Source organism: Cupressus sempervirens, chromosome 4 (assembly GCF_028749045.1).
Source record: "Cupressus sempervirens isolate cs-2001-9-10 chromosome 4, ASM2874904v1, whole genome shotgun sequence".
NCBI lineage: Eukaryota > Viridiplantae > Streptophyta > Pinopsida > Cupressales > Cupressaceae > Cupressus > Cupressus sempervirens.
The window spans coordinates 29,062,353-29,080,034 of record NC_143121.1 but is presented as its reverse complement, the minus strand read 5'-3'; the positions used below and the strand labels follow the sequence as shown (position 1 = coordinate 29,080,034).

Here is a 17,682-nt window from a genome sequence, read left to right as displayed (position 1 = left end):
CGAGGGTTTCAAATTCTTCAGGGATAAGAAGCTCTCAGCCAATGGGATAAGGGATTTTGTGGAGAGTGAGAAGGAATTGAAGGCGTTAAAAAAATTGACACCTACTATGTCCTCGACTCCATGAAGAAGCGGTGGAGGTATGTGCTGAAAGCTGTTATTGAGTATATCACTTTGGACCAAGGTTTGATAGAGCCCGTACCCATCACTTTGTTATTTTAAATCATTTCCGAAAGAAAGCCAAAATTTCTTTTCCTTTTTATCTGTTAACCTCTATGAGTAAGGTGATGGACAGCTTCAAAAAGAAGCCCATTGCTAACCCAGCTCTGCATGAGGGGCTGCTACTTCTTATCCATGAGCACTTCAAAGCTCAGACTATTAGCAATGCACCCCTCAAACAGAGACTGTGGAGTCTGGAAGTTCCAGTTACTCCTTTGACTCGGATGACATTCAAAGCCTCAGTTCTAAGAAAGGCGGGATCTCCTCCTCAGGGAAAGTTGCAACTTACCATGTTAAAAAATCCCCCTTCCCCATAACCCGAAGCAGAAAAAGCCCTAGGGATCTCGGGCAGAAGCAAGCTGAGAAGGCTGAGGAGGGAAGCAGCGACGATGAGGAGGATCCGAAGTCTGAGGAGGTGGTGAAGGAGGCGCAGGAGGAAACAAAGGTGGATAGTGGAAGGAAGAAGCACAAGAGGGAGAGTCTGGAGGATGTGCACTCTCAATATGAGGAGATGTCTGTGCTGCCCTTTCTCCTATCCATCTCCACCCTGAGGAGCAGAAAGAGGAGAAAGCTAGGTATGCAGAAGGGGAAGTGTAGACCAAGGATAGGAGGAAAGTGTGGATTAATTTCAATGTCAAGACCGCCAAAATGGGAATCTTTTGGGAGGCCATGAATCCCCAAATCCTAATGGATAATCAAGAAGAGCAGCGGCTAGATGAATTAACTGATCTGGCGATTGTGGCTATTTCGGACAAAGCCAGGGAGACAGGGATGAATCTTTTAAATAATGCTCGCAATAGCATGATTGATAATTTCATATCAATCAAATGGATTTTCCACGAGCTTGAGGAGGTTAAAGACCAGGTGAAACACATTGAGGCAACAAGGGAAGGAATGGATGCCAACAAGAGGACAGATTCGGCTGATAGGCTCACTCTGGAGGAATAGAAGATACACAATCTGGAAAACTACAATCACAACCTTGCTAATCAGATATTTTCCTTGTTAAGCTCCATCAACAACATCATCATCTCTCTCATGGGTTGGATCAAAGATAGAGAAATGTACGATGATGAGGATGGAAATGATAGGGACGAGGCCAGAACGGAGGATGACCCTGCAAAGGACAACTCCACTCCAGCTCAGGACCAGGGGAATCAAAGAGTGCAACAGATGGAAATGGAGGAGAATCAGCAGGCCTTTGAGGCTGCTCAGGTGATGCATGATTTGGAGCGAAAGAACGAAGAATAATTCTTGCCTATTCTTTTGTTTATCGCTGTCTTTTGGCTTTTTGTGCTGGCTTTTGGCCATGGCTTTGATAGTTTCCTTTTCCTGGTCTTTTCTTAGTACTTTTTCCTTTCACTGGGCTTAATGCTTATTATCAACCTTTAAACTTATACTTTTTTGGCTGGGTTGTCACGCTTATTATCAGCCTTCTTATGTACTAACTTTCGGGTTTCAGGTTCCCTATAAAACCTGTTTATCTAATCAAAAACAATTGTATCCAATAGCACATAAGTTGAGGAATTTTTAGATGATGCGTACTGGAGGACATATTCCTGAGGTTGTCCTGATGACATGGTTAAGAGGACTAAGTTTGAGTCAATTTTGTATGAAAGTTACACTTGATTTTCTAGAAGCAGTGTAAAAACAAAGCATTGTAAAATAGAGTTCTGATGATCTATCGATATCTTTCATCTTAGATGTAATGAAGAGATGCACAATTACATAGTGATAGAGGACAATCGTGTGGTGACACCAGCATGTGCGCAAGACATGGTTTCACACATATGAAGTTTTGTATAGATTGTGAGTTGATAGTGTTGTTATAATTGTAAATTAATTAATTATCTTATTTTAATTCATTGGGAAAGCCTCAAGGCCAACTCAACGAATTATTATGAAGATACGTATAAAGGAAAATTGTTTTCTTTGCTTATGTGAGAGTCTTGATTAAGAGGATCAAGTGGAATGGGTAGTATTAGTGCGCAGTGGGAGAAAGAGAAAAATGCTTGTTGAATGTGCGTAAGCGATCCAAGGGATCATTGGATGCACAGTATAAGATCTGGTTACAAGATCTGAAGGAGTAGAAGTCTTGTTGATAGGATAGAGATAGAGGAGGAAGTACATTTTAGTTCTATTATTCTACAAGGAATAATACAGAGATCATTTGGATAGTGGGTTCTTTGATCTTAACCTTGGATTTTTTTGGATAGTGGGTCTAGCTATCTTCCACAACTCCTAACAGTGTTTGCACAATCTTAATAGGATTGGAATCTCCTAATAGGGATTCAAAATCTCCTAACAGGGACTCATATGTATTGAATGTTGTAACGGACTCCTAACAAGGTGTATCCTCTAATAAGGAATATTTATATTAGTACATCATCTTTTCGATACCATCCCCACCAGGGTTTTCCCTCTGATCAAGGGTTTCCCTAGTTAACATATTTGGTGTTGATAGTGTATGAGCAACTTGTTGTGGTTTCAGTTTATATTACTTACATGGTTAACTTTGTTTAAAGTTAATGATTGTGGTAATAGTTGGATAGTTGATTCACACCACCCCCCCCCCCAGTTATATTAGTGGACTATATATTCTAACAGGATCTTATGGCAACTTTGGGAAATTCTTGTTTAGATAATCCTTCCCATGGATGTAGCTTAGCTCAAAGACTTTTATCACTTTGTATTTAGAGTGATTCCACTCTATTCTTTATGATTCTTTGAGTGATGATGGTATACTAACAAGGTCTGATTTAATCTATGATGCTTGGACATTGTGCTCATTTGCTTCTATTGTATATGAATGATGAAATAGGGTTTTCTTGCTAGTTCTTTCCCTATGGAGTTCTCAAACTAGCATCTTATTATTAAATATTATTTAGTGGCTCCGCCCACCTTTGCCTAAAATAATAAAATAATAAAATTTATTATCATTATAGGAGAGATTTCTTAAAGACGTTCTCTAAGTAGTTCAAGAGGAAGGATTATTCTAAATTCAAAATAGTACTTAATATATACATATTATTTAGTGTCTTAGTATGTGAAAATTGTTCTCTATCAAACTGAGAACTATGTATATCTATATCAATATTCATGAAGAGAGACTTATCCTAGAAGATGTCATTGGAATACTAATAACTATACATGGTTTATCATTTCAATAACCCAAAAGAATCTTAACTTGAGTAACTTGAAGTGTAATTCTATTTTCTTGCAACTAAAATGTGCAATAGACCATCAAAAAGAATCATAGAATAGAGAATATATATCATCAAAAATAACTAAACTTAGTAAAAGTTTCATGTCAATCTCCCAAAATATCAAATGTCATGAATAAGGTTCAACATAAAAGTCCTAAAGAAGTCATAGAGTATAATTTAAAGTAGCATAAGCTTTGCGGGGAAAAGAATAGAAAATGTACATGAGATTTCTATCTTTTCCATGACATGAAGAAGAGGATTGAGAACACCCAACTAAGTTCACCTACTACCAATAGGGAGACCTTGGTTTAAAAGACACTAAATAAAGTTGGAAAGTTTTTCCTCAAGGATAGCGAAGTTCTGACAAAATAGTCTAAAACTTGTGTTGTCAACCGCCTAAAGAAGAAGAAGAGGATTGAGAACACCCAACTAAGTTCACCTACTACCAATAGGGAGACCTTGGTTTAAAAGACACCAAATAAAGTGGGAAAGTTTTTACAAGGATAGTGAAGTTCTGACAAAATAGTCTAAAACTTGTGTTGTCAACTGCCTAAAGAAGACAAAATTTATATGTGATTCAAATTTAAAACCATATACAACTATACAAAAAGAATAGAATGCTCCTTCACAGTTTGCAATTGTGAAACTCAAAGCCTAGCACATTCCTTCACGATTTATGATTTTTTAAAATTTGGTGAAACCTCCCACCCTACCCTCTCCCTTATTCCCTCTCGCTTCCTCTTGTTCCCCCTCCCCCTCTCCCTCTCCCCCTCCTAATCCATCTCCATCATAGTAAGGATAAACGCTAGATTGATTGTGTAATCATAATTAGGTCCTTTGTTAATTCATTACAATTATGCCAAACTCATGAGTGTTTTTATATTATTAGAATGAGTTTGTTGTAGGCCAAGGTGTCTCAAGTCATATGATTAGGTGATGCAAGAGTATCCTGGGTGTAAGAAAAATCTTGCATCATCAAAAAATATTTCTAATTTGTTTTTTAATAAGGGTTATTTTAGTGTAGAGTTACTATTTTTGGAGGCTTATTATTTTTAGTGAGTTGGTTATTTGAGCTCACAATGATTTGATTTCATCCTTGGCGGTTCATTTTAGATACATTTGTCTGTCAGTAAAGTTTCATTGCAATATTAAGTTTATTTGTGGAGTTTAATGAAGTTTTGTAGCATGGTATAAAAGCTTTGAGCTCAGTTTTGAAGGCTTTAGAGACTCTGAAAAGGGGTCAAACCTTGGTTGACTAGAGCTTGCACAAGTTAGGTGTAGTAGATCAAGTTGTACAGTTGCATTCAACCTTAAACCTAGAGATCATTGCTAAAATACAATAAGAGCAACAACCCTGAGGAAAGCTTACCATCTTTACAAAATATGGACTACAATCCACTAATAGAATGAATTGATGAACAACATCACCATATGCCAATATAGTTCCAATCAAGTTCAAAATATTGAATCAATGCATTTTATATTATCCTTATGTTCTTTGCATATCAACATATCATACTGTCAATTAGTGCAAAACAATTAGTCAACTATTAGGCAAGATTGGTTGGTCATCACCATGACTGAGCCATTCTATATAGGCCGAGTAATGTAAAGAAGACATGTTCATATTATAGTTATTATCAACCAAGTCAATAGTCACCGAGTACTCCAGTATTAGTCGATTTAGTTAAGAGATAGTATACACGCTAAGTGCATACGTATGCTAAGTGTAATAGAGATTGAATAACAAAGTGTATGGTGAGTAAAGTTGAAGTCGAGTGATAACATGAAGAACAGGCATGACTGAGTATCAACAACCTATTAGTTCAATTAAGACAATTTTGTATATTTATTTGGAATGACACAAAATCTTATGTAGACCATTTTTGTTGAGTTGTAGATGTATTTGTATGATCAAAAAGTTTGTTAAAGAGTTAATTACGCCTTTAATTACAGATCATTAATCCCTATGCAGAGAGATTAGCCAATCAAAAAATTGAAAGGACCAAGCGACAAAAGGTATGAATCTAGATCATTGATCATGATCTAGAAGTTTCATTGAATAACTATTTAAGGAGGGTTTTAGACCTAATTCTTGAGAGATTGTGAATTAGAAGTTTGGATGTGAAGTTGAAGGTGAATCAAGCGAGTGATTGAGCAATGTAGTGAAAAATTAAAGTAGAGCTATTGAAGATTTATCACAGAGAGGTGATATCATATTGAATAGAGGAGATTTGTCATCAGCATTCAAGGGAAAACCCAAGGATAGGGTACTGATATATCTTAACAAGTGTTTCAAGGTAAATCTCTTAACAGAGTGGTCGTAACAGGCCTACGTAAATCTCATAACAAAGTGCTCACTTAGTTGTGATATTAAATCCTTTAATCAAGGTAGACCTAACAGTCTTGTAAGCTCTTAACAACATAGACCCCTCACAGGGTAGATCAATAGAAGTGATCAAACTTTGTAGCCTTAACATGAACACTTTATTGTTATAGTAGTGAAGATTGTTATGGGAGTCATCCCCACCATAGTTACACCTTCAACTTGGAGGGTTTTTGCATTACCATATATGGTGTCATGTGTTGATCAATGTCCTATATGTGTTATTTATGTTACTAGATGTTAGATCTGATATTACATTGTAGTATATGATTGCTTTGATATAAGGGTAAGATTTAATTAGGGTTTATGTGAAGATATGAAATATGTTCTATGTTTGATGAAGTTTTCAAGATCCCAATTCACATAGAGAGGTGATATCATATTGAATAGAGGAGATTTGTTATCAACATTCAAGGGAAAACCAAAGGATAGGGTACTAATATATCTTAACAGGTGTTTCAAGGTAAATTTCTTAACAGAGTGGTCCTAATAAGCCTATGTAAATCTCATAACAGAGTACTCACTTAATTGTGATGTTAAATCCTTTAATCAAGGTAGACCTAACAGTCTTGTAAGCTCTTAACAACATAGACCCCTCACAAGGTAGATCATTAGAAGTGATCAAACTTTGTAGCCTTAACAGGAACACTTTATTGTTATAGTAGTGAAGATCGTTATGGGAGTCATCCCCACCGCAATTATAGCTTCAACTTGGAGGGTTTCTGCATTACCATATATGGTGTCATGTGTTGATCAGTGTCTTATATGTGTTATTTATGTTATTAGATGTTAGATCTAATATTACATTGTAGTATATGATTGCTTTGATATAAGGCTAAGATTTAATGACGATTTATGTGAAGATATCAAATGTGTTCTATGTTTGCTGAAGTTTTCAAGATCCCAATTCACACACCCCAATTCTCATTAATAGAAATTAAGGTGATTTTTACAAGAGGTGGTTCATTGCCAAAATTTTCATTGTAGGTGGGCTTACTACACTAAGAAAGAAGAATGAAATGGAAATCCATCATTGATGTACAATTGTTGGAAGAAACCCTTGGCTTACAACCTTCAATGTCTAATAGAAAATGCATTCTCTTCTCATGACCTAACTTCATAATTTCACACGACCTTTTACAATATTGACAGGTCATTTTTCAAATAACTTTCATCTTTAAAACATGAAATCACAAAGTTAGACACTAAAGCATAATTTGAAATAGGTCTAAACTAAACATTCTCACAATGGGGAGGAATGATAAGTGGACAACACCACACACTATCTCAACCAACACACAAATTTACATCAATCAAAGCCGAATAGGAAATAACACCCTTTGCAATCACACCTCTAGATTGTATCAACTCAGCCCAAAAATAGAATATCAAAAGTTAAAGAATTGAGTGATACAAAGGCAAACTACCAATGCCATATCTAGAATAGAAGAGAATTGCGTGCCACAATGAAACACAATTGTCACTTAGCACATCATTGAAACACATTTTTCAAAGCACCAAACTTTAGTAACACCAACTTCTATGCCAAGAAATCCTCAAAAATTACATATATAACATATCATAAATATTAAGCATGATCCAACCACCAAAACAATATGTTGTTGTCATCAATGACAATCATAGTAACATGTCAACAACTAACACAAATATTTTTGCGACAATGTCCATGTGTAATCATTTTCTATGTAAAAATTAAGAATATTCATTTTGGAATTTATGAGTGTGATGAACATTTATTTTTATTTTTAATGGGTCGAAGCCTAAATTAATTATTATTATTTGTTGTAATTAATTATTTTTAGGTGTTAAGCACAACTAGACTCAAACCCAAGACCTCTTACATGAGAGACTCACAAGTTACCATTGTTTTGTAGGCTCCTGCTTGTGATGAACATATTGTTAATCAACATCAATTGATACGTATAGAGAACACCTTAACATTTATGGGGACATAAGTATCTTTTCAAAGGACTCACTACAGATGCATTATGAAAGCAATTTAGCATTAGTTAATTTGAATAGGAATAGTGCATTATTTTAAGAGGCTTTACAAGCATAAGGAAACTATAGATAAGCATAGTTTGCATGCGATTTAAGAATGTTCCTTTTAGGATTTTATCTACTTTTAGAGTGTCTTTAACTAGAGTGTTATAATAGAAGGGTATCTACTCCATCAAATTTAGAAAGGAATTTTTTTCCAGAATCATCTATTGAGTTATGCTACTTCAAATTGTATGGTGTATTTTACTAGATTTAAAATTAAATTTTTATATATTTAAAAGTGTGTGATACGTCATTAAAATAAATTAAACAAGTTTTGGTTTAACATTTAATTATATCACATTTGAATGACTTAAATATCTAATGGTGTTTTTAAATCAATACAAACTTTTGGATTCATGGGAGATGACATAAACATAAATCATATTACGTTAAGTCAATTAATTCTACAAAACATGATAGATCTTTTGATGGAAATCAAATTAATTAATGTCTAATTTTATGAAATAATTTATGTAATAAACATAATTTTCCTTATTAAATTAAAATATAACTAACTAGTGGAATACATTGAGTAAAAAACATAATCAAAGATTTGCGTACCACAAATACTCCAAAAAATATGATTAGAACTCCAAGCCCAAAGGTTGATACATGTGGACCTTGAGAATCAATCACTGCAGTAAAAAAAAAACATATAATTTTATATGCTAAAGATTATATTATAACAAATATGAGTATTTTTTCTTTAAATGTTAATCAATCAAGTAGAAAACTTTGATTTAATAAACCATGTCAACTTTGAAAGATGTAAATTGTATATCATATGCTTTTACCCATCATCTCATTCTAACTTTTATGCTCATATCCTAAATTCTTTCCGTATCATCAACTTCACTAATTTAGCACTCCCACTAATCCTACATTCAATAAATCATGACAAAAAGGACACATTTTTCATCTATAGATTTGAACAAATTCATCTCTACCTATGGTTTAACCTCTACTTGCTTAAAATTTAATAATATGCCAAGCTAACCAATTTCTAATTAGTTCTTATGTGTCAAATATTGTGCCCAAAGGTTGAAAACTATGTGCCTAAGTCAAGTATGAAAGGACATTAACCCTTGTCATTTAAGAATAAAATCTAGAATCCATCTTGTTCATGCCTAAATTTGTCTTATAGAAAAATTTATATCACAAGGCATTATGTATAGATAATCTTGAAGGTATGGGACTTATATTTATATAAATCTAAAATTACTAGGATGGCTCTTTCTTCCTTCTATTTGAACCTATTTCTAATAAGAAATAAAAGGTTATGGAATTTTAAAAAACACAACATAGTCATAAAATAGAAGGAAGACCTCAACACTTTCCAAAGGATTTAAAAAAAACACAAAATATAATTCTTGTTAAATCTTAAAACATCTATGATTGATAAAATGAGGTAGTGATATCTATAACTACATTAATGGAGGGATAAAACAAGAGGTGACATTTGTTGCATTCATTTAGATGCAACTACCTAAATTACAAAATATCATGTAGTCCTAGATACATGCATTAAGAGGGGTTTGAAAGTTACAAGTAATAAAGAAGTGAGATAAACAACAAGAAAGGTCAAATGAAAGTCATATTTGCATAGATCCATCATCTTTTATTATTTGAAAAATATGTTATATTTAGAAAAAAGAAGAGATTGATGAGGAAAAGAGGATAACATAATTTCCTTATTTAAATATGATCTATAAAATTCAAATTTAAAAGCATTCCTAAGTGTGTAATCCTTCCACATTTTAAATATTTTTGTTAAGTCTCTTTTTCCCTCTTCCAACTAACGAAAAGTTCAATTAATAATACTCACTTAGAGAAATATTAAGCATTAAAAATATTACTTCAATACTCTTTCTTTCACTTCTAGTCAATCTTCATTAACACTTTTCCATTGTGATTTACCTTTGCAAGCAATTGCTCTCACTTTAGTTTTATTGTAGATGTGATATTGCCCACCCCCACTTAGTTTACCCCTCATAAGAATCCTTTTCAGAAGTTTCCATTTCCATTAATATGTCTTAATATTTCCTACTTTCTTAACTTTGTTTTTATCCTTAAAAAATTGTTATTAATCAAACCTAAGGATCATAGTGAAAGGTCCTAAAATTTTTGGCTTGTAGGTGATTTTAGCCAACCACCAGGGAATAAGGGCTAAGAATGAAGCCCCAAGGGTTTTATTAGAGTCATGTATATAAGTAAGTGAGCGTGAGAAAGTGGGGAGTCAAGAAGTTCTTTTAGAATGCCAAGTTGCTTGTAATTGGTTAAATAGGTCAAAAGTTGACCAAACTTTGACCAAGACTCTAGAGTTGGGAAATAGTATTCGAAGTTGGTTTTGGACCTTACTAGACTCATTTGAGATGTCTTGAGGTCTACAAATGGTCAAAGAGAAAAGTTGTAAAAACTTGCTCAAGCAACTTTGCATTTTGGAAAAGTTGCACTTGACAACATTGACAACAAATTGCCAAAACCAAGCAACTTGCAATTTTTCGATTACGGGTCAATACAGGAGGTTGCCACAAGTCCAAAAAGAGTATAAAACACCATTGCACACCCAAGAGAAGGGTTGGTGATGAGATTGTACTGATTCAATCTTGAAGAAATAACAAACAAGAAGCAATTTCCTCTTACAGTTAACTTGCATGTCCAAATACATATACTAATGGACTGATTGGACTCTCTACTTTATCTTGTTAGTTAGTGGATTTAATTTAGTTTATTTTCATATTGATTTGGATTGAAGATTGGTGTAGATAGGTGTTTGTAAATTCTTTTGTTATTCACTAGTTCATTGTCCTAGTTGGAGTAGCACCAAGAAAAATAGCTCTTTCTTTAGTTCTAATGGTCAAATCACTATGGTCCTTTGGGATCAACAAGAGCAATGTACGTATTGTTTATATATGCATTTTGGGGTATCTAGGAGTTGGTCCTCTATTTTTAAAGAAAGTCCCTAGGCGAGTAAGAAGTTATTCGACTAGGTGAAGTTCAGCAAAACAGAGGTCAAAAAGCATAGTAGATGGAGTTATCATCCAAGCCAAGAGACAAGCCTTGGAGCTATCATCTTGAAGGGGTTTTGATTGATCCTAGTTAATTGTTGTGACAAGCCCACAAAAACCCTTAAAATTAGGTGATTATGGTCTGGTATTGTATAGATACTTTGGTGACCCAAAACCAAGTGAATCTTGAAGTACTTTGAAAAGGGTATTATAATCTAACATTAGTTTTGAAAATCTTTTGGAAGTTTGTGAAGTTAGAGACCAAAAACTCAATTAGAAGGCCTAATTTCTACTAGCCCTAGTAACCCTCTTAAATAAGGGAATCTTGAGATCGTATACAAACTGATGACTTAAACCTCATCAACCACCTTAAAAATCATTAAATGCATAAGAATGGAAACCCTACATGTCATGGAAGCTTGGTGAATGTCTCGGTTCATCCTATGGTGAGATTCAAGATAAGGGATGAAGATTAACTTTGGAGTTATGAAGAGTTTCAAATTGGTGGGAGTGGATTGGTGAAGTAGGGAAATAGTAGAAGTATTCCCTTAGTGGTAGGGTGAAGAGAAGACCCTAAGAAAGCTATAAGAGAGCCTTGAGTGTCATGTTGGATAGGCTAAGGTAGATTAGGTATCCCTACTCATCAAATTGGTATCAGAGCTAGTGAAAGATTTTGATGTAGCCAAAATTTCTCAAATAATTAACAGAAACATAAGAGAGAAAGAACATTAAAAAATATATTAGAACTCTAAATTATTATTTATTCATCTTCCCAATTCTCTCCCCCCACAATGAGAGGAAATAAAAATTTAAATACAAATCCGAAATTACCATTTTTGGCAATTTTTTCATAAAACTAGTTTTTGCCATTTTTGGTAATTTTAAAAAACGACTTTAAAAAACTGAATTTTTTTGTGAAGCTTCCAAAAAGTGAGATAAGATGAACTTCCAACTAACATTCAAAATCAGAAGTAATATTTTGAGGTTATTAATAAAAATCAACTTTCTAAAAACTAAAAAAAGCATTAAAAGCTTTTTAAAAACTACTAAAAGATCATGCATCATAAAGCCACTAAAAGCTCCGGCATCATTCTCCTCAAGTTGAAAGAACACAGCTCCTACAAGTTGTTTTTTGAATGTGTATAGTTTCTTTTCTGAAACTTTTCCTTCCATTGTATCAAACATTGATTTTATTGACTCAAAGGAATGCAAGTTGGTTCCTTCTTCCTAGTCTTCCAATTTTTTGACATTTTATCATTCATCTTTGCAACTGTCACTGGATCCTTCTTCCTCTTATTTTTCTTAACCCATATTCTACTCAACATCTTCTCGACCTTTAAAAACCAAAATTTCATTTCCTCTATATAAACCTTTATACCATAATCATTATGTCTTCAACATATAGTATATCAACATATTCTCCATTACCACAATTTTCATAATATCATTGAAAATATATATATTCCATATTAAAAAACAAATTTGAAACATCATCATTAGAAACCTTCTTATAAACATGCACTTCCACTTTCTCATTCTAAAGAAAAGATTCAAATACTTGAGAATGCTAGGAATTCTCTTCTACAGCTATGTTTACCATGTCTTCTTCAGTGCTTGATGTCGAAACAATCATAGGTATACTTTCCATTTTATTTTCTACCTCTTCCTCCTGCAATATTTTATTTTTCCTTTCCTACATTTTTTTGTTCTAAAAAATCTTTTTAATAAGCCATGTGATCTTCTTGATTGGTAAGTACCATTTTTGCATTTCCAATTCCATTAGCTTTCTTAATTGTTGTCAATTTTCTTATAATTCTCTTAACATTTCTTTCAACTCTAATCGTCTCATCTATTCCTCCTTCCTCTTCCTCTCTTTCTCTTTTATTTTATTTTCTTCTCTCCTCTTATGATTGAGTCAAAATTCCTCAAATAATTAACAAAAACATAAGAGAGAAAGAACACAAAAATAAATATTAGAACTCCAAATTATTCTTTATTCATCTTCCAAATCCTCCTCCTCCTACAATGAGAGAAATTACAATTTTAAATACAAATCCAAAATTAACATTTTTGGCAATTTTTTCATAAAACTATTTTTTGCCATTTTTGGTCATTTTTAAAACAACTCAAAAAAAAAATTGTGAAGCTTCCTTAAACTAAGAAAAGATGAACTAACAACTAACATTTGAAATTGGAAGTAATATTTCAAGGTTATTAATAATAACCAACTTTCTAAAAACTAAGAAAAACATTAAAAGCTTTAAAAATTTACTAAAAGCTCCTGCTTAGAAAGCCACTAAAAGCTCCTGCATCATTCTCCTCTGGTTGAAATAATGCAGCTCATGCAAATTATTTTTTGAATGTGTATAGTTTCTTTTCTAGAATTTTTCCTTCCATTGTATAAAACATTGATTTTATTGACTCAAAAGAATGCAAGTTTATTTCTTCTTCATGATCCTCCAATTCTTTGACATTTTATCACTCATCTTTGCATCTATCATTGGATCCCTCTTCCTCTTATTTGTCTTAATCCATATTCTACTCAATATATTCTCAGTCTTTAAAATATAAAACTCCATTTCTTTTGTATAAACCTTTGTACCGTAATCATTTATGTCTTCAACATATAATATATCAATGTATCCACCATTGACACAGTTAACATAATACCTTTGGGAACATTCATATACCTCATTAAAAAAACCTATAACATCTTCATTAGAAATCTCATTATAAACAACCACTTCTATTTGCTCATTCTAAACATAAGACTGAAAATGACAAAAAGACTCTTCCACAACTATATTTATCTTAGCTTCTTCAATTCTTGATGTTAAAAAAGTCACTGGTATACTCACCATTTTATTTTTTATCTCTTCCTTTATTTTTTGTGTCTCTTCTTTTCTTTTCTTCTTATGAATAATCTTATGAATAGGCCATGTGATCTTCTTCTTGACTGGTAGGTACCATTTTTCCATTTCTAATTCCATTAGCTTTCTTAATTGTTGCCAACTTTCTTGTAATTTTCTTAACATTTCTTTCAACTCTAATCGCCTCATCTAACCCTCCTTCCTCTTCCTCTCTTTCTCTTTCATTTTATTTTCTTCTCTCCTCTTATGCAAATACTTCATCAATAAATCTAATTTTTCAAATGAGTCCATTAACCTTGCTTCTACTTTGCCTTTGCCTCAACCTAGGTATATTATCTTCTCCACCTAGTCTTCAGGAAACTAGTTCCTCTTCTCAACCTACATAAACATAAAGTCAAAACTACACAACCACAAAAATCTCCTTTTCCCGAACCTTCTGTGCTCTGATACCAGATGATGTAGCCAAAATTCCTCATATAATTAACAAAAACATAAGAGAAAGAATATTAAAAAATATATTAGAAATCCAAATTATTCTTTATTCATCTTCCCAATTCTCTCCCCCACAATTAGAGGAAATACAAATCTGAAATTACCATTTTTGGTAATTTTTTCATAAAACTATTTTTTGTTATTTTTGGTAATTTCTAAAAACAACTCAAAAAAAGTTGAATTTTTTCATGAAGCTTCCAAAAACTAAAATAAGATGAACTGCCAACTAACATTCAAAATTGGAAGTAATATTTTGAGGTTATTAATAAAAATCAACTTTCTAAAAACTAAGAAAAGCATTAAAAGCTTTTAAAAACTACTAAAAGATCATGCATCAAAAAGCCACTAAAAGCTCTTGCATTAGATTTGGGATAGGTGCATGTCTAACTTGGAAGGAGAGGCAATAGGTGAGAGCACCATGGTGAAAAATGCAGAGATTGAAAGGGATTTGATAGAACAAAGAGCAAGAAATAGGCTTCTAGAAGAGTCCTTATAGGCCATGAAAGAAAATTTTGAAAAAGTTGCAGAGACAACAAAGCAAGTTAAAGAGAAGATAGAAGGGAATGAAGATAAGGGCAAAGCCATAGATGAAGAAGATATACAACCTAAACTAGATCCTTCAATGCAAGAAGAACCTTTCCTCAAAGCCCTCAAGGCAATGAGTGGAAAGTCACTTGAAGGTATACTCTTATTCACAGGCAAGATGGATTCAGAGTTGGTAGTGGAATGGATAGAGGGCATGGAGAATCACTTTGAGTGTGAAGGAGTCATAGAGGCTCAAAAGGTGGAAGTTGCAAAGGAAAGATTGAGGGAACCAACCCTAACCTAGTGGAAGTTTCTCCAAGAAGAGAGGGAGAAAGAAGGCAAGAAGCCAATAACTAGTTGGAAGGCCATGGTGGCAAAAATCAGGGATAACTATCTACCTAAGGATTATGGAATTCAACTTAATAAGAAAAGACAATCTAAAATAGAAGGACATGGATGTTGCATCTTATACTAAGGAGTTTCAAAAACTATGTTTAAGGTCTAAGATCCAATTCTAGGTGTTTAGGAGGTTTGAGATGGGGGATTCAAGAAGAGATTGATCTATGGACCCCCACCACTGTTCACAAGTGTTTTCAATTGTCACTTAAGGTGGAAGAGTAGAACAAGAAGAGGAAACAATCCAATTCAAGGGGCAGAGGCAAAGGTAGAGATGCCAGAGGTACCCATAGAGGTGGACATGGAGGAAGGAGAAATGACTCGAAGAACCAAGAAGATTCCAAGCTCAATGAGAAAAGTAGAGATGGTAACAGTAGGGGTGGTTACAATAGAGGAAGAAGCCAAAATAGTGGAGGAAGAGGAAAAAATGGTAGTTTTGATAGGAGTCCACATTTTGCTACCATGAAGTGCTATAATTGTGGCAACCTAGGACACCACTCTTACAGATGTGCTGAAAAAGCATCTGCATCATTCCATGGGGAGAAGAAGATCGCCTATGCACAAGGACAAGGCGATGGCATGATTCATTTAGAGGTAAGCCTAGCTTCATTGAAAAGAGAAAATCTGATGTTCAAGAGAGTTTTGATCATAGAACCAAATAAAGAGGAACGCAAGCAAAGAAGGTCATTATTTAGGATCAAATGCAAGATCCTTGGCAAGGTTTAGAAGTTAATGATAGACTCAGGGTCTACTAACAACATCATCTCAAAAGAGCCAGTGGAGAAATCGAAACTTGTTAAGAAACCTCATACTCATCCCTATAGAGTGACTTGGTTGAATAAGGGACAAAATATGCTAGTGAATGAACAAGCTTGGGTTGAGTTTTTTGTTGGGGAGTATAATGACAAAATACTTTGTGATGTCCTACCCATGGAAGCATGCCATATTTTTTGGAAAGACCATGGTAATTTGACAAAGATTTTGTAAACCAAGGAAGGAAGAATGCCAATACTTTCAAGAAAAGTGGAGTGACTTATAAAATATAGTCCTTAGTGGAAGAGGAAACTAATGAAGTAGCAACAATACAAAACTTGTTGATGAGTGGAAAAGAGTTCCTAAATGACATCAATCATGATAAAGGGGTAGGATTTGTCATTGTTTTAAAACCCAAGGAAGAAGAAACCACCAAACAATCTACCATTCCTAGTGAAGTGAAGCAGTTACTTGAGGGGTTTCAAGACATCACCTATGAAGCGATATCTGCTACCTTAACTCCTCAAAGATCAGTAAGCCACCAAATTGACTTTGTACTAGGAGAATCCTTGCCCAAAAAAGTTTTTACAAGATGACTCCTGATCAACACAAGAAGATAGCAAGACAAGTACAATCATTTATGGATAAAGGCTTCATTAGGAAAAGCATCAGCCCGTGTGCAGTCCCAGTGGTCTTAGCACCCAAGAAAGGAGGTAAGTGGAGAATGTGTATTGATTCTAGGGCCATAAATAGGATCACTATTAGGTATAGGTTTCCTATTCCTAGAATAGAGGATTTGATGGATTGTCTAGGTGTTGCTAGGTACTATTCCAAGACAGACCTTAAGAGTGGTTATCACCAAATTAGGATAAAGGAAAGGGATGAACGGAAAATTGCATTTAAGACCACATAGAGTCTTTATGAATGGCTTGTTATGCCTTTTGGCCTTACAAATGCACCCATCACATTCATGAGGTTGATGGATGAAGCCTTAAAGGACTACATAGGTGAATTTTTAGTTGTGTACTTAGATGACATCATCATCTTTAGTGAACCAAAAGAGAAGCACATAAAGCATCTAGAGATAGTATTGAAAAGGCTACAAGAGGAGAAACTTGCCATTAATTTTGAAAAGGGTGAGTTCATGAAACAAGAATTGGTGTACTTAGCTTTGTGGTTTCCCAAGGAGATTTAAAGATGGGTCCAAGCAAGGTAGAGGCTATTCTAAACTAGCCAACTCCTAAAACAAGGACATAAGTTAGAAGCTTCAATGGATTGGTTCAATTCTATAGCAAGTTTGTGAGGAGATTTAGTGATATTTGTGCACGTTTACTAGATACCATCAAGGGGGGACTAAAACCAAGTTTGTGTGTACTAAAGTGAAAGATGAAGGGTTTGAGAGAATGAAGAAAGAGGTTGCTACACAACCCATCCTAGTTTTGTCAAGTTTTGACCAATTATTCATTAGGGAGTGTGATGCAAGTTAGATTATTGTGGGAGCAATCTTAAATCAAGAGGGAAGACATGTGGCATTCTTCAGTGAAAGTTTGAATGATACTAAGTTAAGGTACTCCTCTTATGACTTAGAGTTATATGCACTAGCCTAGGCCCTTAGAAAGTGGAGCCATTAACTTTTGCCTAAGGATTTTGTGGTCTACACAAATGATCAAGCCTTAAGCTTCATTGATACATAAGAGAAATAAGTTTGAGACATATTAACTGGAGGCACTAACAGTGCAAGAAATTTAGTTAAAGAGCATTGCAAT

The 17,682-nt window shown here is 34.0% G+C and overlaps 1 protein-coding gene across 2 annotated transcripts in view; it reads right to left on the bottom strand.

Annotated features, from left to right (window-relative positions):
- The window catches only part of LOC149559791 (uncharacterized), a 64,623-nt gene that overhangs the window by 17,305 nt on the left and 29,636 nt on the right, over positions 1 to 17,682 (bottom strand). For both annotated transcript variants that reach the window (XM_089824291.1, XM_089824292.1), the window contains exon 3: positions 8,434 to 8,507. In XM_089824291.1, the coding sequence (XP_089680417.1) occupies positions 8,434 to 8,507 (74 nt within the window). The remainder of the gene's footprint in view (positions 1 to 8,433; positions 8,508 to 17,682) is intronic.